The sequence below is a fragment of the Biomphalaria glabrata genome, chromosome 15 (assembly GCF_947242115.1).
Source record: "Biomphalaria glabrata chromosome 15, xgBioGlab47.1, whole genome shotgun sequence".
Classification (NCBI taxonomy): domain Eukaryota; kingdom Metazoa; phylum Mollusca; class Gastropoda; family Planorbidae; genus Biomphalaria; species Biomphalaria glabrata.
This window is the reverse complement of record NC_074725.1, coordinates 3,872,741-3,895,731: the sequence shown is the minus strand read 5'-3', so window position 1 is coordinate 3,895,731 and position 22,991 is coordinate 3,872,741. Positions and strand designations below refer to the sequence as shown.

General features: G+C 35.3%; 1 protein-coding gene across 3 annotated transcripts in view; it reads left to right on the top strand.

Moving 5' to 3' along the window:
* Window positions 1-822: 822 nt before the first annotated feature.
* Window positions 823-22,991, top strand: part of LOC106054468 (F-box-like/WD repeat-containing protein TBL1XR1) — a 34,612-nt gene continuing 12,443 nt past the window's right edge. Inside the window, exons 1-4 of one of the 3 annotated variants that reach the window (XM_056012227.1) lie at window positions 823-1,372; window positions 5,715-5,828; window positions 6,106-6,251; window positions 16,701-16,854. In XM_056012227.1, coding sequence (XP_055868202.1) covers window positions 5,771-5,828; window positions 6,106-6,251; window positions 16,701-16,854 — 358 coding nt within the window. In that variant the 5' untranslated portion in view covers window positions 823-1,372; window positions 5,715-5,770. Of the gene's footprint in view, window positions 1,373-2,030; window positions 2,150-2,191; window positions 2,331-5,714; window positions 5,829-6,105; window positions 6,252-16,700; window positions 16,855-22,991 lie in introns of those variants that run through there. The other 2 variants (XM_056012229.1, XM_056012228.1) reach the window with 2 other exon arrangements.

The following is a 22,991-nucleotide window of genomic DNA, read 5'->3' as shown; positions in this document are numbered from 1 at the left end:
AGAGTGAGAGCGCTTTAATATACAGAAGCGCTTGTCTCCAGGTCAAAACTGTTGTTGTTAAATAGCCTAAACAAAGACATTAATTAAAAGTCCATGATAAAACTACTTAGTATACATTTAGAATAAACTAGCATTTCAAATTTCGTTTTAATTAATTTAGATCTAGCCCGATTCAAGTGCCTTCATATTAGAATTCTTAATTTCTTAGTCTTACAGTGTGTGTATGTGTGTGTGAAGATAAAAAAACAACAACGTATAATAAATCTAAATAGATCTATATGTTATGGCTACACACAGGTACATAGGCCTGATTATTGGCATTATAGTACCTATTATAAATACACTTTCCGAATAGAAGTTATAACAACTATTTCTATTGGAGAGAAGCAATAATGAAAGTGGTTGTCGCTTTTCTAAATCAACAACAGCAACAAATGTTTTCTTTGTTTTAAAATCTGCTTGCAGTATTAGCCTGAATTTGCTGAAAGTTAAAGGTAATTTCATCATCACTGGCTTTGAACAGGGTAACATTAGGACACGGGAGATTCCATTTCTGTTATGTGGCAACATGTACTTATTTGTCTTTCTCTTAAAACGCTTTAAGTATGAATTTATTTCTTAAGACAAAAAAAACTGGATCATCATTACAACATTTGGAATTATATTCAGAAAATTACGAATAATATACACGAGAGTGTACTTATCTGTCAAACATTGGCAGAAGTGTTAACCCGTTGTAATAATGAGACTGCCCGTAACCTATTTTCCCGATCGTCTGACGTCACCTACAGAATGCGGACGGTGTAGACCTGTGGAAACACGAGGCTCTATATTAATGCGCGCCTGGAGTGATAGGACTATTTTGTTTATTTTTAGAATTTGGTATTTTGATATTCAATAAGTAATTTCAAGATATTATTTTAAATTCTATTTTATACAACTTCATGGAAAACTATTGGATTTAGATTAGGCTTTATGGTATTTATGTAAGAGGATTAACTTGTGAGATTAAAAGCTTCCGCCTTTGTCATTTACTGCAAGATAGCGGACGAAGCTTTATGGGTGTCGGCGTAAGTTCAATGATTGGACTCCAAATCCAATTGGAGTGTATTGTGCTAACTTCTGGCTGTTGACGTTATAGTTTTGCATCTGATTTTTTATTAAATTGTGTTCGTTAATTGGATAAACAACAGTTCCACTGGTTTAGCAAACTGTATAAAAATTTATGGACATTTTCTGTCGGAAAGATTTTTACTTTAGACCTGCACATTTGATTTTGAGTCCATACTTTAAAAAAAAAAACGTTTTTTAGTGTAGCCTGCCATCGTTGTCACACATCGTTGTCGGCTACCGATAGATCTTGATTTAATTGGTAAGTTTAAAAAAAGACTTAATCTTAAATTTTCTAACGTTTTATTTTCAATTTGTCTCATTATAATCTAGATTATTTTCTTCATCAGACTTAAATTTATTTTACTTAAAAGCAGTTTAATAAATTATTTTGCGTAGTAAAGTACTTCACACTATTTCAGTGCCAAAACAACTCCTTTGAACTCGTCTCCATTTCCATTCACTTCATTCACCGGATTTAGATCTACGACTACGTCGAATAACTAGTCTAGTGTACAGGTCTACATTTATGATTAATCCTGAAAAACTATTAATTTTGGTTCTTTGCAATGGTCAGATAACTTATTTACAGCTAGATCTACATCAGTGTAATCACAGTCAATTATCACTGTGACTATGTAGATCTAGTCCATCTAACTGTAGCGTACAAAATGTAAGAACGTATCATTTGTGCAAAACATAAAGCTAGAAACAGACTATAGCTACTAAATTCAATGATTGTAGCAGGAAAACTTGTTTTGGCGCTTAGTTTTATAGTCTGTTTACGTTAAAATAATCAATGTTGGAAAGCTACTATAGTCTGTTTCATATATTAGTATTAGATGATATGTGCCGAGATTTTATTCCCCAAATTCAAACACCTGACTAGAATAGATTTAGATTTTTAAAATACCATTTTCCGGTTTGATAATTGCAGTTTGTATCAATAATCAGGAGTTCTAGACTTAAGATCTAGATCTAAATCTTCCATTTGCATTTCGTAAATTTGTGAATAGGCGATTCAAATTTATTTTTTTAGGTCAAACTGATAACTGATTATTCATATTTATTGTCATTACTCACTGATATTAGGCCATTATTAGCTACAACTAGATCTAGTAACTAGTACTAGATGATAGATCTAGAATTCTAGATGTCTTGTCTGGTATAATAATAATCTAGAATCTAGATCTGGTATATAATAATATAATCATTCAAAGGTATCATTTATTTATATTATAATCGTATGATTTGTCACTTTGTGTTATTATTTATTCTGGTCTAGATATCCTCTGCCATTCTTATAGTTGTTATAGGTAGTGTGAACTTATAGGTATAGTGGTATAGGATTGATTGGCATTATCATTAGGATTATCTAATCTAGATTCAGAAATTTTAGATTCTAGACTCCAGATCTATACTACTAATACTAGATCTAACTAATACTAGATCTAACTAATACTGAGCTAATGAAGAGATCTAGATCTAGAATCTAATTATTCTAAACCTATTTTGAGTAAATCTAAATAAAAGAATTTTACTAACCATTTTTCCCTTGTTAAATATAAATAATATAGTCTAGATCTATATTGAAAATGCAACATTTTCTTATTTGAAGGAAATGATGTAGTTTGTAAGATAAGATATAGTGATCTAAATAAAATCTAAATCCAAATACAATTAGCTTGAATTTCACGATACGTTTCTTTCATGGTTCTATCAATATTATCACGTGGCTAAATGTTGTTTGTTTACTATTGGTGAATGAGGCCCATTGTGTTATTCAAAATTTAAGGACTAATAATTCTAAGCATATTTATCTACATAATATTGCATTTTTGGGATTGGCTATAATTAATTTAAGGCAACCTGGTCCATGTTTTATTGACACTAAGCTGGTAAAGAAAGAGCAGTTGTGTGAATTTGTCCTAGCATGGGATATAAGAAATGTGCCTTAAATTACTGGTAAATGGGCTGTTCACTGACATTTACAAGATTATTCATTGACTCCAAGAACTTGACTTAGTGTCACATTGGATAGACAGCTTACTCCATAATTCTCTGTGCAGCCCAGCAACATGTCTGTCAACATCAGTAGTTTTTGCAATTCTTACTGACTGAGATGCGAAGGAGTCCAGTTCCTGTTGCATCAGCATGGCACCTTCGTGGAAACATCCGCCTGTGCAGTTGAGTAGCATCAATCGAAGAAGTGAAAATGTCTCTTGATGCCTGCGAGAAGTAGTGCTTAAGAAACTCCAGGGGAATACCTTTTACCACAGTCAGAAAAAAACATCTGAAGTAAGTGATGGTCTTCCAAAATCACTTTCTTCAGAAGTGGAAGAAGCTGTAATTAAGTACAAAGACTTCGGATAGATCCAGCCTGGAATTTTATCTGAGGAACTGCAAGCAAAGATTGTGTTAAAGGGTAGCTTATTTGTCCTAAACAAAGATGAAAGGTATTTGTTTTCAGTAGGGTTACCCAAAAGAAATCATGAAGTTTTCCAACAAGAAAAATTGGCTACCGATCTTGACCCCCCCTTCTTCTCTACACTGGGGATGTCTATTTTGTTTTCCATGTGTACTGTTTTCTGTGGCATCAAATAAGACATCTAGTGCATTGATCATTGAGTTGGTTTCACCAAATGGAAGAAACCTGAGAGACTGAAAGAACATAAAGAAGGAGTCCACCACAGACAAGCTCTTTTGAAGTGGAAGCTATAAGAAGAAAAGATTAAGGCAGGACCAGATGAACTGTCACATATGTTTCATGTACAAATTTTGAAAAATCAGCAGTATTGGAGAGATATTCTGAAGCGTGTAACAGAAGCTATAAAGTACTTAGCGAAAACAAGTTAGGGAATTAATTGTTGGGAAAGTCAGGCGTGTTACTTTTTTCTTATGCTTGATTCTACCCTAGATGTTTCTCATCAAGAGCAGGTATCCCATATCCCAAAGGCTGGAAAACCATGTGGACACCTTTGGGTCTCTTCTTGAAACCTCTTGGAGTCTATGGATGAGGACACGATAATGAAAAACTCAGGTCACTTCCATTGCGTCATGTGAGAGATTATTCTCAAAGTTCAAGTTCATCAAAAACTATCTCAGGAGTACAATGACGCAAGAAAGGCTTAGCATGGCTTTAATGTCAGTGGAGTCACAAATACTAGACTGTATCTATGTAGATGATGTTATAGATGCCTTTGCTGCACAGAAAGGAGCTTTGTCACTTGTGGATTATTTCGCTAACAGACAACGATATTAATTCAAAGATTCTTAATGATTATTTCTTGTTAATTTTAATGATATACTTTACCAATTTGAATGTAGACTTATGTATTTATTTAGTACATTATCTCATGTCATGATGTCGAATTTCAAAATGCAAGGGGCCCCCAAAGAGGTCAATCCCCCCGGGCCCCCAATTCCCTAGCTACGCCCCTGCGCCTGTGGAAGCGACAAGGCTAAGAATGAGAGCGAAACAAAAAGCCGTCCAGTAGGCTAGCACAGCAAGTGTACTTGCATGGGGTGAGGATGGAAGAAAGGCTTGCTGACCCTGTCCTATCAATTGCACCATTCCCCAGTGGGAACAATGCAGGCGATGATGGTTCCGCCGCGGAATGTGGTGGTACAATATAAGAATATTATGTTTGTCCTCTCCAGCCTCACATGGGATGGGGAACCCATTGCTTTGGCTCAAGGAACTGACCCATGGCCAAACGGATGTGAATAATTAATTACCTTCTAGTTGACGGGGCCTTCAGTCAGAAGGGTTGGCGGAGAGCCAACCCTTCATCCTTGCCATGGGATAAAAACCTTTCCCGTATCAAAGGTTCATAAAAGGAATTTATCTCAAACTTTTTTTGGACACTTCGAAGAGGTGTTGAGATGTAACACTGGATAAATGAACCCACCAACATTTGTATTAACGCAAACTAGATAAGATTTTAATAAAAGCTTGCTGTCCTCTTTTAACAAAATAAAATATATTTTTATTCACAAATATCTTCAAGCTTTCAATATCATCAGTGTAGTAATATACAAAGTAGAAATGTGTTTCCAAGATGTTAAAGGATTTCCAACTTAGCTCACTGAACTCTGTGGATATTCACAAGTGTCTTCTCTTTCAATAGCCTTTACCTTCATAAATGCACAGACACTACACATGCATGCCAGCCCCCCCCCCCAACAATAGCCTCTTAGGCACAGGACATGTATTACATCAGTCAATACACACACACCATAACAGTAGCATATTCCACTTGGCCCTCTCCTTTCTGCTTGCCTTTGAGCAGAATACTTGTGTTACCAAACACATATAGTAGTTTTTTGATGGATGTTACTGCGTACCAAAAAATGAAAAAGCAAGAACAACAAATGAACAAAAAAAGCAGACTTGTCTGATTTCAATCAAGAACAAAACCTAAGATGCCTCAGAAAAAGTTCTATTAATATGAGACTAATTTTGTGAAAAGCACCAATTAGTAAGGGAAAAAAATGATGGTAACCCAGCCAGGGATGAAGTAATAACTGCCATAAAAGTATTACCAATCAAACTGCTATCTTTAAAGCAAGTCTTTTTTTTTTCTATTTCTTTGTGTATTTAGATCACTGCAAGGCCTGATGGTAGATAAGGACTGGACTTGGACCTGACAGAGCCAAAATGAGCTTTAGCAGTGATGAGGTCAACTTCCTTGTCTATCGTTATTTACAGGAATCAGGTGTGAGATAGATTTGTGTTAACTAGAGCAATCAATTAGTTGTGTAGTTATAACTTGTGTACTAAAACCTTTGTTGTTTTTTTTCTATGGACACAGTTTAGATTATTTGTTAGCCTTATTAAACTTTAGAACTATGAAGCAATTGCTACATCTTACCCCATGCACTGTGTTAAAGAAGTAAAGCTTCACTATGTCAACATTATTGAAATTAGGCTTCTTTATTACAGGCACTGTTATTCATACTTGTAGAATTATGAAGAGCATTCTTTGCTTGCAGGTTTCCTCCATTCTGCATACACTTTTGGGATAGAGAGTCATATTAGTCAGTCAAACATTAATGGGGCATTGGTGCCGCCGGCAGCATTGTTGAACATAATACAGAAAGGATTACAATATACAGAGTCTGAAATCAGCATAGGAGAGGTGAGTGCTTTGGTCACTTCTAAATGTATTGTTAATTGATGGTGTGTGGAACCTCTCCTCAAAGCAGCTGGCCCATTGGCGCATGTTGGTCAACTTCTAACCTCATTGTTGAATTAGGCACCCAATACTGGCTAAAAACAAGCATATACACACTACTTAGGATTTCAGCTTGTTCTAACCAACTGTTGTGGAGTTGATTGCTAAATATTATGAATATCATTACAACATTATTATGTTGACAAAGCTTATGTTAACTTACTTCATCCATCTGTCTGTCTGTCAGGATTCTTTTATACATTTGTTTCTCCCACTTCCCCTTCTCAAATCAAGTTGAAACTTTGCACAATTAGTCATTGTCAATGACTACACACAAATACATTTCTTAAAATTAACCGATTAGTGGTAATTAATTCATTTTCTTTTTTATATAAAAAGGTAAACAAATTTTACAATAGTTAGAGAAACAGCAGTAATTGAGAGGTTCTTTCCATTATATAGTCTTTGTATTTGTTTAAAGTATTTTTAAATATTTTGTTTGTTTTATATGATTCAATTTTTGTTCTTCTGTTCTGGTGTGACAAGACTATTAGTATTTTTGACTGATACTATTTATAATTCTTTCATTGTTTGGTACATTGTGACAGAGTTGAATGTCTGTGGGTCAAGTCTTAGTTTGGCTATTTATAATTAAGTAATATTTCACATATTTTATATGACGTGTTGGGAAAGTAATTCTGATAGCATGTTATGTTGGCCACATGTTTCTTCCATAAACTCACTGGCAGACACTCATATTGGCTATTACTGCCTTATACCCTGAGCCATGCAATGTCCTTCATCTCTAACTGGTCGAACTCAAGTCAGCCACTTCCTGTTATTGTTGGTGCCTTTGAACAAAAACATTTGTGTCTTTCTTCTGGTACATATGAATAGAGCACACCCCACTTGAAATAGAGTTCAGTTTGTAGCCAGCTAGTAGACATTAAATATACACTAGGAATTGGTTAATAGCTTCCTCCCATTGAAGCAGCACATTGAAGCTGTTTTGTTTTTCACTGTGCTGTTTTGTTTTTTATCCTATTTGAATGTAGTGTGTAGAGTCAACGTACCTCCTTGTCACACACGCACACAGGTCAAGAAATAACAATAGTGTGCCCATGACTAGTGTGTGTGTGTGTGTGTCGACTCCCAACAAATGGCTGACATTTCAGTTAAGTTCGCATTGCTCTCAGTGCCTGATACTTCAAAGACTGAAAAAGCTGGAGTTAAAGAGCAGTTAGGTCTTAAAAGCTTTCACCAAGAACCTTTTTTGTTATTCTCATCAGTAATATTAGAAATCAATATCTTTAGTCTAAATGAACTGTACAGCTGCTCCTGTTATTACAATAGAAAAACAAACCATTTCTGTCAAGTCTTGCTAATAATTTGCTTAGAGAAGGACAAGAAGTCTGTTGTGGCAGTTGGTTTGGGTCCCTCTGACACAGCTGTTAGTGGACTTTTGCATTTAATGTTTCTATTAATAAGAATATTCTATGTGGATATACTGCCTCGTATGTGGAGAAATGTTTAAAATTCACATCTTGTAAGTTAGGTTTAAACTTTCACACCTTTCACAGTCTTCATTTTTGGCTAGACACTGACATCATTCAATCCATTTGGCAATGAGTGAAGTCAATTACAAAAAAAACAAAAAACAAAAAAACTAAGACATTCATTGGTAGACCATCAACACAAGACTGAAGTGTACTTAATAGATGATTTCCCCTGAATTAGCCAATCTAATACCTACTAGTTTTGAATCTATTATTGCGCTCATTTTGTTTACTTAAATACAATGACAGTAGTGTGTACTAGGTCTAGACACAAGTTGGATAGAAGGGATTCAACATGCAGGAGATTATTGGGGATGACTTGTTGAATAGCACTGACCGACTTTCTATATCCGAAGACAATTTGTAAGTTGCATGGCACAGACCCAAACTCAGCCAACCATCGTAGATCAGTGTACAACGTTGCCATTAGCAATGAGAGCACTATTCTTGCAATCTGACATGGTAGCCTATTTGCATAGGACGTCTGGAAATCTTAAACAGTCTTCTAGGTTTGTGGTCTTCATACAATGACTGGTCAGTCTGCCTTAGTCTCTTCATTCGCTCACTCCCCCTTCCCATGGTAGATTTGTTAGCATAGGATGAGTTGAGTGTCCCACTAGTTTCCACTCCAGTGAGCTTCGAACTGATTGGTCTACTTTCGGCGACACTAGATCATCAAGATTGTTTCGTTATATAGTCACAAACTTGTTGAATGATTCTCATTTTTATTGCATTTTCAACTTCCTATCATGCATACAGAAATCTAGTTTATTATATACCCAGCAAGAGACGAGCCAATCCCTGGTAGTAAGTATTCTGTCTTCTCTACGATCTAGCAGCCAGTCGCCTATCTAAGAGGATGTTATTGAGTTACGTTTTCTTGCTTTACAATTTTCCTACAAAAAAGTAGTGCGCGTTTTAAACAAGTGGGGTGGGTGAGAAGAGTGGTCGTATCGAAGCAGTTATCCTGTTCTCAAATGTAATCTCTCTCTCTCATTGACAGTTGAACCAAGATGGGTCACTCGAGTAGATTTTTCATCCCAATGTGTCGTGTCTAACCAAACTTTCTAGAGCGAGTTAGCGTAGCTCTTTACCTCAGAGAAAACACATAACGCATGTCTAGTTCCAACCAACTTCAGTACATCTCCTGTACCCCTACTTTTTTTTTTTTTTGTTAGGGTGTTAGTGAGCCCACATCGCCATTTCCAGAACAACTTGTTTTCCAAATTTCACTGTGTGTGTGTGTGCCAGCGCGCGTACTATTGCTGACTGGTATGGCGCTGTGTACAAACTGTTTTCTAATGACGGAGTTCTCTCCCCCTTCAGTTAGGTGGTATCATAGGTCATAGCATGGTGCGCTTTTCCTGACTTGTTTGTTAAGCCAGAGACCCCAGACATTATCTTTTCTCTTAATAGTCGGCCCACCCCGCTAGTTATAAAGTTAGATTTGTGTGTGCGTGTGTTCACCTCGAATAGATATAGAACACAAGCGAATGTGCCAGTTGTCTCTAGATTTAGTTTCTTTGAAATCACCAGGAAACAACTTTATAAATGGACCATTTCGAATATCTGTTTCATAATGTGATTCACTGTCTAGGATAGGTTGTTTTTTTTTTTTTTTGGTCTTTGTATAAAATCTTAGTGTAAGTGTCCCACTAGCACAAAAACCCTGTCGTCCTGCAAGAAGTTTTCAATTAGAAGTAATACTCTTACTCTCTGAAGGAATATCTATTCTTATAGTATACAGAAGTAGTGATAGAACATTGATTTACTCTATCCTATCATTTGTCCACTTCGAATGTAATCACTTCTCCAATAAGTACAACTGTAATTTTTGTCAGGAGTCAAACAAATACAAACCTGCCACGCAGTTAGCGTGACGTTGTCAATAGACTCCCCCCAACACACACTTTCGTATTGGGAGCGCGGCGGGCCATGGTGCTAGCCCCAGTTTCTAAGGACAGGCATAGATTAAAGGTTGAATGAAACAGACTATAGTCGCTGAGAACAAGAAAGGAGGGGAGACAACCAGCCCACGGCCTTTAACCTTGCTGACTCAGCCTCGCGTGGAACGCGGCGAGTACAAGTTGCAAAAAGCCCTTCTTCGCCACCACGCGTCGATTGATGTTCTTTTGGATTTTCTGATTACATTTTTTTTCTTGTTACTCCAACTTCTTCCCTCCACCAGAAATCTTGTCTCTTTGTTCTTAGAGTTGCTCGCTTCTGGAAAACAAAGAAATGCATTAGATAAATATAGATCTCTCTTGCACTTGTAGTAGTGCTTTAGTATAAAACGTACTAACAGTCATTTTGTACAAGATCGAATCCTTTCTTGTGTCCATTGTAATGCCAATAGATCTGAATTTCTCGTGACGAAAGAACATTTTGCCTTCTCATTACGATGAGCTTTGGTTGCCATCTCAATAGGTCAAAGTATTGAAGTATTGGAAGCTGTTTCTGTGCACCTGTGGGATGTGTCCCAAAGAACTATTTAGCGTAGCCTAGGTTGGAAGTGGATGTTGTCAGCCTTTCAGAATGTTTGGATGGCCGAGTGATGTACGTTAGACTTAAAGACCAACTGAAGAGGTTTTGGGGTCAGACGCGGAAACCGGTGTAATACTTTTTTTTAGTTTCATAATGCTTAAAAAAACATACTTACGAAATATTAGACATATATTCTTTGTAATTATTTAGATATAAGCAATTTAATATGCGTTTTAGGGACTATTAAATTTCACAATCTCGAAGCCATTCGAGATCAGTATTTCCCAGACAACCAAGGTCGATGACGTAGTTTAAGGGAAATTAGGTCAAATTTTTCAGTTTATGGCTTAGCGTATTTCCCTATTCCTTTTTACAGGAATGCCAGTTTCTGAAAACAAAGGCGACTAAAACACACCAATTTATAAAAAGTGGATGTTAGAGTTGGGGAAATTAGGTCAAATGACGCAATTTATGGCTTTGCATGTTAGATCTACTGGTTGTCGGCTTATTCTTGGTCTAGTCAAGCGAACAGCGTTTCAGCCCACGCAGTACCGCGCGCCTCAATTCGTTTTAGTCAAGTTACGCAATTTATGGCTTATGTTACTGCTTCAGGCGTATTCTAGTTCTACATCTACTGCTTTTGATCAAGAGCTAGATCTTCTTTTCTCAGATCATTAATGATGTATGAAGTAGACCTAAATTTAATTAGATGAAGTCTAGATCTAGGAATAGTAGTAGGCCTATTGGATATTTAGAGATTAGACCTATCTATATAGATCTATGTAGACTGATCCGATCGAGGTGCTGGGCCTAGATCTAGAAAAACAAAGTTTAAAATTATATACTCTATCTATACACTGAATAGTGATTATTAACCTATAGCCGTCCCTAAATAGGCCCGATATGGGGAAAAAACAACATTAATTACAATGTTGAGCTCATTCAATGTAGTTATTGTAGTACACGATTATATTTAGTTTGAATCTAGAGTCACAACCTCGTACAACACTAGCAAATAGCTTTAACCTTAACCTAGACTTAAAGGTAGTCTGATTTAGATCTACTAGATCTAAATTTCTAAAAACAGGCAAAAATTAGACCTAGATCTACCAATTCTATATTATTATTAATATACGAAATATGGATTTTGTTACACTCTTACTTAAATAGTTCTATAAATCTATATGTAAAAATTGAATTTTCATTTATCTCACAAATAGAATCATTAGATAGTTAAGTTAGCAAGTTAATCTGTAACTGTAATAAAGTTTTAAATTGTGTTTAGACTATAAATAGAAGAGATTATCCTACTGGAAAAGGAGTTGTTGTTTTTTTTCTTTTCTCTGGGAAGTGGAAAATAAATTGTGGCATCAATATAATATTCAGTAATGCATATAGGCTACTGTTGATGTAGTTATGCAACTCATTTTATTAAATTTTAGTAACCCAATTATTGCCAGTTAATCACTGAATATATATATAAATATATTTCATTGTTATTAAAAAATGCAGAGCTATTCATAATGTTACGAATCTCACTATCCAGGCTCTCTGCAAACTGCACCATACACCACCAACTTAAAGAACTTGACAAGTCAGGGCTCCAAAATAACGTAAAGGTTTAATGTCCATAAATAACAGCCAATACTGTACAATTGGCAGCACGTAGAACAGTACAAATAGCTCTGCGATAACAAATATCTCTCCGATAACACCGTTCCGCCGTATCAAGTCTTGCACTGGTCTCTCCGTCTTGTTCCGGGCTTGCACTGGGTTCAACAGTTCAGGACTGACTTCACACACTAGGCTCGTTGTGTCGGACTCGATCACAGACCAAGATCAAGACGCCAGCCGTCTCAACTGTACTTGATAGTACTCCGCACTGAACCGTCGTAATGCTCCGTACAGGACCACACTGTTGAACTGTGCTGTAGTCGACCGTGTTCTGAACTCCTGTCGTAAACCCGCTTTCTGAACCGTCTTGACTGCGACACCTCCGCTCTTTATATAGGGTCCCTACTGGCCTTCTAGAACCGGACAGAACGCCGCTCGACGTTTCTAGGTGGTCAGATGACTACAATTCTCGTGACGCTAATGAGCTCTGTTCACGACGGCGATCCTTCCCGAACCCTCTTGTTGACACTCGTCTCGGCCGATCGTCGTACTCGTCACGGTTGACCGCTCGTCTAGCGCTGGCCTGTGGCGATTTGCGTTGACTGACTACACTCACACCACTACCCCCATCTGTGCCACCACCAGGTTTATAACAATAATTTAAAGTGTTAAATAAATAAGGCTGGCAGTCGAGTCGAAAGATTAATGAGGAATGCAGTATTTTCCATGGCTACGCAGCCCTAGCTGGTGATCAATTTAAATGTTCTTTACGACGTCTACGTCTTCCCTCGGCAGTGGATTTTCTTTTGGCCTCTAATGAGTAATATCTATTCCACCATGTAATTTCCAATAAGTAGCATCATTCGAAGAATGAGATCCAACTCTTATTTTTTTTAAATGTAACCCCTGTACAGATCAAGTCATCATTGCAATGGACATTCAAAACTGCAATAACATAGAAATGATCAAAATTTCAATACGTTTCGAAACGCAGAAAATTGTGTGGTTTGCACTCCGAACTGTCTTCTCTGTGGTCTCAGGTTCAAACATTGACCACTGCCATTAACTAACATCCTGCTGGAGTTTTGGGCTATGACATAATAATATTAAATCCTGATTCGAAGCTTTGTCTAAACCTAGCAAATGAAAAGGAACATACTAAAATAATGTTGTGTGTATAATGAAGAACTCTATTAAAATGTGATTTTGTATTTACATTTATTGGTATTTATTATATAAAATAAAATTGTAGAATGTTTAGTCTGTGATTTGTTTCAAAATAGAAACAGGGAATATTAACTCTTCTTGTATTTCCAAAATGATGAAAGATCCATCTAGTAAACTTGTCTGTATGCCACATGTCATATGTTTTCTGTAAAATAGATTTTTTAAAATTTATTTATTAACATTTATACTTAATTATGTATACATATATATAGAACTAGTGGTTATATATATATATATATATCTTATATGTTATACTGATTATCTGATCTAACATAAACATCTAACTCTTATTGTTCTTAATAATAATAAATTACTTAGGTTGCAAAGTTCGTAAAGTAAAGTTAATTTGATCGTAATCTTGTACTTAGTAAAGATTGAATAAAATTCAAAATTTTAAAATACAAAAGCTTAATTTCCACTTATTTTCCTTATTCCCACCCAGACTAGGCCCTGCGCAATCAGTTTCACATAAGGCCCCGCAATCGTTAGGACCGACCCTGTTTAAGTTTAAGACTTAAAGACATGTCACATATTTAATATTACCAATATAAATGATGACTTATTATTTTTTAGGTCTAAGGTCTAGCCTTATTAATAAATATAGTAAGGGCTAGTAGAGGGCTATATTAGAATTAGATCTTTTTTATAAATATATTCTATAGATTTAGCTTAGGCTTTAGGTTTAGTCCTTGACTAATATAATATAATATTTATTTATAAATATCTATGAATAATCTTTATGCTAGGACACTACTCATTAGGTCTTACTACTCTTACAATTAGATCTAGTACTATTACAGAGATATACAAATTCAAGCATTAAAAAATGTTGGCGACTGGGCTTAGACTTAACATAGATAGAGAGGGTAGTCTAGATTACTCTAGATCTACTTAAATCTACTAGTTTATAAACTATTACTCTAGTGTCTCTAGTATAAGTATTAAACTCTATTAGTATTACTACAAGTCAAAGTCAAGTATTATTATTATATAAACTAGATCTAGTGAGTGACTAGTAAAAGAGTTAGAAGGCCTAGCTAGAATTACATCTAGAAATAGATAGATCTATCCATTTAGTTTTGTTATAATAAAAATTATAATAGACTTATACTTTTAGTATACTAGTATAGTTTATTATTATAATTTATAGTAGATCTAGAATCTACTACTATCTAGATCTAGTCATAAGTGACTGTCTACCCCCTAGTAGTCTAAGTCAAGTCTAAGAGTCTAAGTAGTAACTAGTCCTCTCTATTAATCTATCTATAATAATTATATTCATTAAATAGTCTGCTCTATCTTCATGGCATTTTGGTGCATTCCATGATAAGTATATCATCTGAATCGCTATCAATAACGTATCCAGCCATGTCTATTTTTATTTACATTTTCTCAGTCCATTACAAGACGTCACTTCTGGTTTCGGCCATTGAAGCTGATTTTCAAATCTCGTTATTTTTTCCACTTTCAAATTACTTTTTCTAATATAAATACGCTTTTCTAAAATCTCAAAATTTTAGGAACTAACTTTGATGCTATCTACTGTCTGAACCAATCGCTATCTCAATTTCGAAAAAAACCTCTTCAGTTGGTCTTTAAGTGACATGTCCGGGGTTCAAATTTGACACTGAATGGCCTCTCCCAGCGCCGACCGTTTGTAGCCGACTTTCCAAACCAGCCTACTTCCTTTGGAAAGTCGTTTGGTCAATGTGCTGGTTAGGTTTCAAAACCATGGTCGCCACTTCACCCCCAACTCTCGACATAATATTACAGGCTACAAAGTTTACCACAGGCACACCCATTTGGGGTTGATCTATTTTTAGGCTAAAGTTTTCCCAGCCGTCCACAGCACGTGAAAGTTCATTCTGAGCGCACTCAAACACATAAGGCCAGGAATCAAACAGCAGCTGACTTGACTGCAATCGAAAGTTCAACATGAATGTAGCTCTAGATCAATGTAGTGCACTACTTAAGGCTTCAACTTGTTCTGTTCAGTAACATCATGATGTAGACCCGATGATCAAGTTCATCTTTATCAGTAGTGAGATTGGCCCATTTTTTTTTTTTTACTTTTTGGCTAACATTTTGCTTGTATGTCGAGAGAAACTGTAGAGCAAGTCTGATGATTTACCTTGAGACATAAAGTTATCCAACTATTTAAACTAAGTAATTCAATTAGACTACATACAATTAGATTAGACGCTCTAAAGGATCTTTAACTTTCACATTCCCAGGCGAAATTCCTAAGAAAATTTACAACTGAAGTTCGCTTAAACGCTATTTAAAAAAAAAGAATGTATTTTTTTTCTCTTGGTTACTTTTGGGTGTTGAGACTAAAACTACTTAAAGGATTAGCATAAAATTGTGAATGTGTTGGGCGACGCTCACAAGCAAGAGCTTTCAACTTCTTTCTTCCTAAAGTCATTGATATTAGTCTTGTCCACTTATTTGGCCAACCAATAGGACTTCTGGCCACTTGTCTTCTAAGTGTACAAATAGTGCCGTCATGTCATCCCTTGGCTCTAATGTTTCTAGAGTCTAGCTCGGTTTGGACAGAATCGGAATGAATTCTTGTGTACGATTAAGAACTGTAGTTTTGTACCTGGTCTTTTATCCCCAATTGGTTTGTTCAAGGAAACCAGCCTAGCAGTAGACCGCAGTTAGTAAAGAATTGTTTCTTAAGATGGTTTAAGACTTAGTAGACTTCCTTTAGTCTTGGATTATACCAACTCCTTGCTTGCTGTATACACCTTTTTTTTTAAAGGTTTATTAATAAATTTAGAATGGTAAATTGACTCCACTGGCTGGGGTGTGGGAGTTTACTGCCCTTGTCTAGAATACACGCTAAGATGTTCAAAGCCACGCGAGACACCTCAGAGTCTTGTCTGTTACATTGTTAAGAAACTTGCGTCTCATTCTCCTAGTTTTCATCTGTAGCCCAAGTAGGAGACTGCACATGCAGGAAATCGGGCGATTAGTTGAACCATTCTCTGTGCTAGCAAGTGTTTTGTTTGGCTCAAGTGTTGAGGATCGATAGGTGTCGCCTACTTAACATCATGTCTATAAAAAGACACTCCCCTTTTCCCGCCCGCATTTTAGTCACATCCTGTGTTGTGTGGACTTGACATTTTATGTGTACCGTGTGACTAAACACCTTCACACACACACACACTTAATTTCCTATAGGATTTTTTTCCCAGAGCGATGTCTTTTCTCATCTTTGTCTCCTCCCCCCCCCCCCCGTCTCTATCTTTCTCTCTTCATTATATATATATGTCTGTAAAAAGGTAATGCAGATGTGAAAGTTTCTCAAGGTGGTCGATGTAATATAATAGTGTTTTAACTTGAGACACGGAAAATGTATTGATTTAATTATAATTAATAAGCCTACATCACAACACCTACAAATAGACACTGGAAATGTTGATGGTTTGCATGCATCTAAATAATTTCAACAATAATACGTTCTTAATGGTACATCTAGTGCTATGGTAGATAGGTTGTCTTTAACTTTGTGTGTTTCTTTTGTTAGGATGGAGCTGAAAGGACAATGGAATCTCTGTCTTTGATTGATGCTGTGATGCCAGATGTAGTGGAGTCTAGGAAGCAAGCCATCACCAAAAGTAACCAGGTCAAAACGGAAACCAGTAATACTAATGGAGACAATGGCACACATGGGGCTGTTGGTAAGTAGTTCAGGTCTGGGTCTGGAAAAATGAATGGCTCAAATGTCACTGTGTTAAAATACATGTCCACAACTTAGACTGTAGGTTGTACCTATGACTGTTGGTAAGTAGTTCAGGCCTGGGAAAAATGAATGGCTCAAATGTCACTGTATAAAATACATGTCCACAACTTAGACTGTAGGTTGTACCTATGACTTTTTAGATGCATTACCAGTACATGGCCTTTTTCTTTCTGATCTAAGTACTGTTTGATCACAGTATCAGCTCATCTCGTTGACACCCTAATGACCCACTGGACTCTGTGGTTCTTGTGGTTACATTGGAGGTTTCCAAGAAAAAAGGTTTCTGTCATGCTAGTACTTTAACTAAGAGGTCAAGGTCTTTTGTGCTGCTGGGCTTGCAAGGTCAAATGGAGGCTCTACTCAGCCACCTGTTCAGCTTGAGTTTCTGTGGGGGAGCTGGAACAAAGACAATAGCAGGGCCCTCCCCCCTCCTCTCTCTCTCTCCCAGACCCAATGACAGTGTGGTCTCAGCCTTCCAACATTGTCTCTTATTTTCTGTCTAGTTTTGAGAGGATTGCTTTTCAGTAGTGACCCCTTGACCTAGTTCATTCATTAGTGTAAATAATTCCTTGAATATGTCTGGGTTAGTCTCTAGCCTAAAACCTTCCTGTATGCCATGGCTATAGCTAATGTTCAGATGAATTAAAAACATGTGTTTGAAAAGTTCTCAACATTGATGCAGAAGATTCACTTTGTTCCTTGTGCAAGAGTGATTAAAGACCAACTGAAGAGGTTTTTGGGTCAATCACAGAAACCGTTTTAATACTTGTTTTCTGTAATATAATGCTTAAAAAAACGTGTATGCAAAATATTTTCTATAACTTTTCAGCCGTTAATGAGATATTAGCATTTTAATGTGGGTTTTAGGGACACTAAAAAGTCTTAGTCTCGTAGCCATTCGAGATGTCTTTCTCCCTCACTACACTGATCCGTGACGTTATAGTATGGAAACTAGGTCACGCTACTAAATTTAGAGGTAAGCGAATTAATGTTCGCCGGATTAGCCTAGATCCATTCAAGCGTACTAGAGTCTAGTATCGAGTTTTAGTCCACCGTACAACGTGGATCAGTCTACTATACCTCTTGTTACAGTCCACGTGTGGTTTTTTATGACTATGAGTGTAAGCTAATCACAATTAGCAAGCCGGTTTAACTTAGATCCATTCATGCGTACCCAGTATTTGACCACAACACAGTGTTTCTGTCCACCATATCGTGCAGTACACCTGCAATTTTTTTTTATCACCAATTCTTTCAATTACCGGTATTTTTCGTTCTGATAACGATGATAGTAAAATAGATCTATATGCTAGAAACTATGGTTGCAGAAACAGCTCCTTGACTAATGGAATTCACTTATTCAAATGCCCTTGGAATGATAATGTGTAATTGTGTGTAGAGATGGGGTGGGAAGAAACAAGTCAAAGCTATAGTTACTTGCACACTAAGTACAAATTCAGCTTCCTTAACTTATATGATTTAAAAATTTAAGAGTAATCCCCATATTGGAAGCAGTTAGCTCAATGAAAAGCTGATAGCAATGAAGAGCTCAATTTGTTTTTCCTAGTGCTTTTATAAAGCAGAGTTGCTAACTAATAGTTCACTTTTACTTTTTCTTATATTAACATATTTTCAAAGTAATAATAATAATAATAATCTTTATTGTCCAAACAAAAAACATTATAACTATTAGAATATTATCAGAATACTTTAATTTAAATAAGATAATAAGAGCAGAAACAGCTGAGGTAATATATTTGATCAGTTAGGTTCAAGCTATTAAATATTTCAAGTACTAATATTAAATTATTTATCTGGCTAAGTAACTTTTGGGTGCTAAATTTTCTTTAAAATATCTTTGTAAACAGTGTCTTACTGGAAATATTTACATTTCATTAACTAATTTATAAATATAAACAAACTATGCATTCCGCATTTATAATCATTTTTTTTTTCGTCGTCTGCGTCTGTCTTTAGCAAGCTCGTCAGAGCTTTTCAGCTGTTTCTTTCAAAGGCAATCTGCTTTCCTATATGCCAAAGAAACCACTGGTTTGTCTGTATAATGAATTAGATATGACAAAATATACAAGTTGCAACTGGGTTCGTGTGATCAAGAGAAATGCTGCATTCATCCTTAATCTTCGGAATCGAAGATAATGCCTTATAACTTTATGTTTGCATTAAATATAAAGGGCATGTCCCACAAAGTTGAAATTTATCCAAAAGAATATTTTTCCACTTTTGAGTATTTATAAAGAAAATGTAACAAATTTCTTAATTAATAATTTAAGACAACGTTAGCTTAAAACAAACCAACTGAAAATATGATAATAATAATAATAATCTTTACTGTCCTTGTATATGATAATAATAATAATAATCTTTACTGTCCTTGTATAAGACTTATTTATTAAAGATTATTGTCATAACCATATAAAACTGATAGGATTTCTTCTAAGCCATTGAGTTCATAGCATCAGCTTTTAGATTTGTAAGTAAAAGATGCTCAACAGTCTTATAAAATAACAGTCCAGCTGGCATAACACACAATCAGGCAGCCATCCACTGTTGGACGCGTCAGATCATCTTTTAGCCAATGTCAGGTTTCTAAAATAAAATAAAATATATTTATATATATATTTAGTAATAGATACATAAATGAAAAATTAAGTAATATTAAATGAATATTAAAATGTTTGTTTGTAAAATGTTTTACATAATTCGGATGTTCCTTCAGAGTTGAAGATAGTTTACTTCCTAGTCCAAACCTCCCGCAGGACGACGGGGGATGGGAGCGGGCAGGGTTATAACCCTCGACCGTCGATAAATCCGAACAACAGTCCAGCAAGCAAACCGCATGACCAGGCTACTTTACTAGAATATAACTAGATTATATACTATACTATAATGGTCTATAGTAGATCTATCTTAATTCTTATAATTCTTGGAGTCTAATGATGAAAGAGTTTAGTAAGTCTAGATTTTATTAATTTATAAATCTAGATCTATACCTTCCTTAAGAATGATATGTAAAAATTATATGCTTTCTAAAAACTATTGTTACTATAGACACTATAGTGACTATAAGTGATAATAGTCTTCTAAATCTTGTAGTAGGCCCTACTACAAAACAAGAATAGACTTTTATAGACCAACTAATACTAATAACTAAAGATTTAGACAGAACCTTCCCCAGGACATAGAATCTATATACTAATAAATATTAATAATTAATATTACAGACCACTAGTGAAGTGACCTAGCCCTATAGCCTAGGCTAGTCACTATATAAGTCATAAGACTATATTTTTATATTCCTATATTATTGTTTTTTGTATTTATTTTTTATAGTAATTTATTTAATACTAAATTAGATCTACGAGTCTAGATATTTAGATTTTAGATCTACATCTATTCTAAACTAAGTCTTAGTAAGACTAGTAAAAAAAAATATAGATCTAGATCTATGTAGCTAAAAATCTATTATTAGATATCTAAATCCATATCTAGTTACAATCTAGTAATAAGACTAAATTGTCTACGTTAAGCTGGTCTTAATAACAAAAAAAAAGATCTAGAATCCTCTAGGCGGTCTAGATAGATAGATCTAGTGTCTTGAGCTCGACAATTTTCCGTGATTTCCATACTATAACGTCACTTCCGCTTTAGGACATGACAGAGCCATTGCAAATCTCGTTAATTTTTTTACACTTTCAAATGACTTTTTCTAGTATAAATATGTATTTCTTTTAACTCAAATTTTTAGGAACTATATTTGATACCATCTACTATCATAATCAATAGTTATCTCAATTTCGATAAAAACCTCTTCAGTTGGTCTTTAAGACATTTCATTTGTATAGTGGACTACTTATTAAAAAAAAAAGGCTTAGAACATTTCTAAATTGAACAAAAGGCTTTAAAAAAACCAACAAAGAGATAATACATGATTTAAGCATAACAAATAACAGACATTAGAGTGATCACCTGTGGTAAACATTGTGTTTGCAAATGATATACACACATCATCTGTTCAATGGACTACATAGAAATGAAGGGAACTCTAGGGATTGATTTGAAGTGAGATTCCTTACACCAGAAGATTCTCTCCACCATTGGCTGTTAAAGGAGAAGATCTAGTTGTAATTCACATGAATTAATGTGACCTAGATCTAGTTGTCTTCTGTCTAAAGCAAATCTACTTTGTGTGTGTGTGTGTTGTTCTCTTAGCAGAGAATAGATTGTTGGATGTGATAAGGTTCACCAAGTTCACATTATTGTGTGACCTTGAACTAGGTGCTAGTCTGCTGCTTGTTAAACTCTTCCCAAAACAATCAGGGTTCTCTGCCCTTAGTATCTGATAGTAGCCTAGTAGAGTCATATGTGTACAATCCTTTAGTCACTTAGGAGTAACCAGGTTTGTCAGACCACCTTGTTTAAGCTACATGGCTAGACTGCAGGATACAACATGTATCATAAAGAGAACAGAACAAATATGAGAGCAATTTAGATAAAAACTAGGAACCTTTTGCCAATTTGAAATAAAGGGAGTAGCTTAAAAACCTCTCCTCTTTTCAAACAGCGCTAAGAAGCAAAAAAGGCAATTTTTTTTATTTGTATTAACCTATAAATTAAAGCAAAACTCAATATAAGTGATTTTGGGAGAAAATGAGTTGAACAAAAGTGAAAAACACTCTTGTTGCTTTTTTTTTCCAGACTTAAATGTCAATTATACACTGAACAAACACTACACTTGTACATTTTAAGTGTTTTAGTTTTACACTATTTTTACCATACCATGACTGTGCACAACAAGTAGTTCTATAACAAAAAAGTTTGCATGTTCTTATGAAATTATCAACTGCTCTTGCTGTCATTCTCTGTTGTTTGAAAATACCAGAAAGTCATTTATCGCTTATGTATCTATCTATCATTCAGATATCTATCTGTCTATCTATCGCTAGTTATTGCTATCACACGATGTCTTTTTTTTCCAACTTCATTTCAATTTCAGGCTTTTTTTTTATCCAGAAGTACACTATAATTGATATAGTAATAATTTGCTCAGCACAGTTAACAAACATGTTGGCCCATGGTGCTTTCAGAACACAGACACAAAAAAACACAGCCAGAAAGTCAAAGTAATCTAAATTGTAAGCTTTAATGTTCTTCACAAACACAGTAATCCACAGGACTTGTCTGAACTGAGTGGGGAGCAAACTCTAATCCCTCAGACCTTCTAAGTGCCACATTGCGATCTCTAAGGGATATTTACAGAGTTAACTACTTAATACACACACACGCCTGAGGTTGTGCCTTAGGGGGGGCCCCCGATCAGAGATTTTATTGTCACCAACTTTGAAAACCAAATCAGTTGTCATAAACTAGGACTTGTTACTCAATATTTTAACACACATTTTTGGTTTCAAAATACCGTTCAGTTTCGGTAAAGACTGCATTTAATGACCTGCCAAATTTAAGAGGTTATCATCATTTGAAAGTTCACAATAAAAACATGTTGGTGGAAGCAGCCAATCCAAATGGTATGTTTCCAATTTAAACATAGACGCCCAAACAGATTTTATTAGGAAAATGCATAGTGATTAAGTTTGAACTACTTATTGCGCTATAAAACTTGTATATGAAAGTCCTTTATAAAATTTGTAGCAACATAAATGCAACTTTTGAAAAATTGATTTTTTAAAAATGAAAATTAATAAACAAATATACAGTGTTTTCTTGACTTTTGCTGGTGATACGTTCTAAGACGCATGCAAAGGTCAGATTTTCGCGGTATTTAATTTCATATACGTACATTATTTTTGGAACACACAGAACATCCCCAAATACTTAAAACCTCTAAATAACCATTTCCCATTTCATGAATAATTTTAAAAAACTCATTAAATAGTTAATTTTTTAAAGTGTCATACAGCACTGTTATGTCGCCTTACAGTCTAAAAAGAATTGGTACGTATACATTAAATATACAGTGACTTTAGTCTGCAATGAAAAAAAGGGGTTGAGGGTGTATGAGAAGGATTCCTTACTTGCTACTGTAACCTAGCCTGTAAT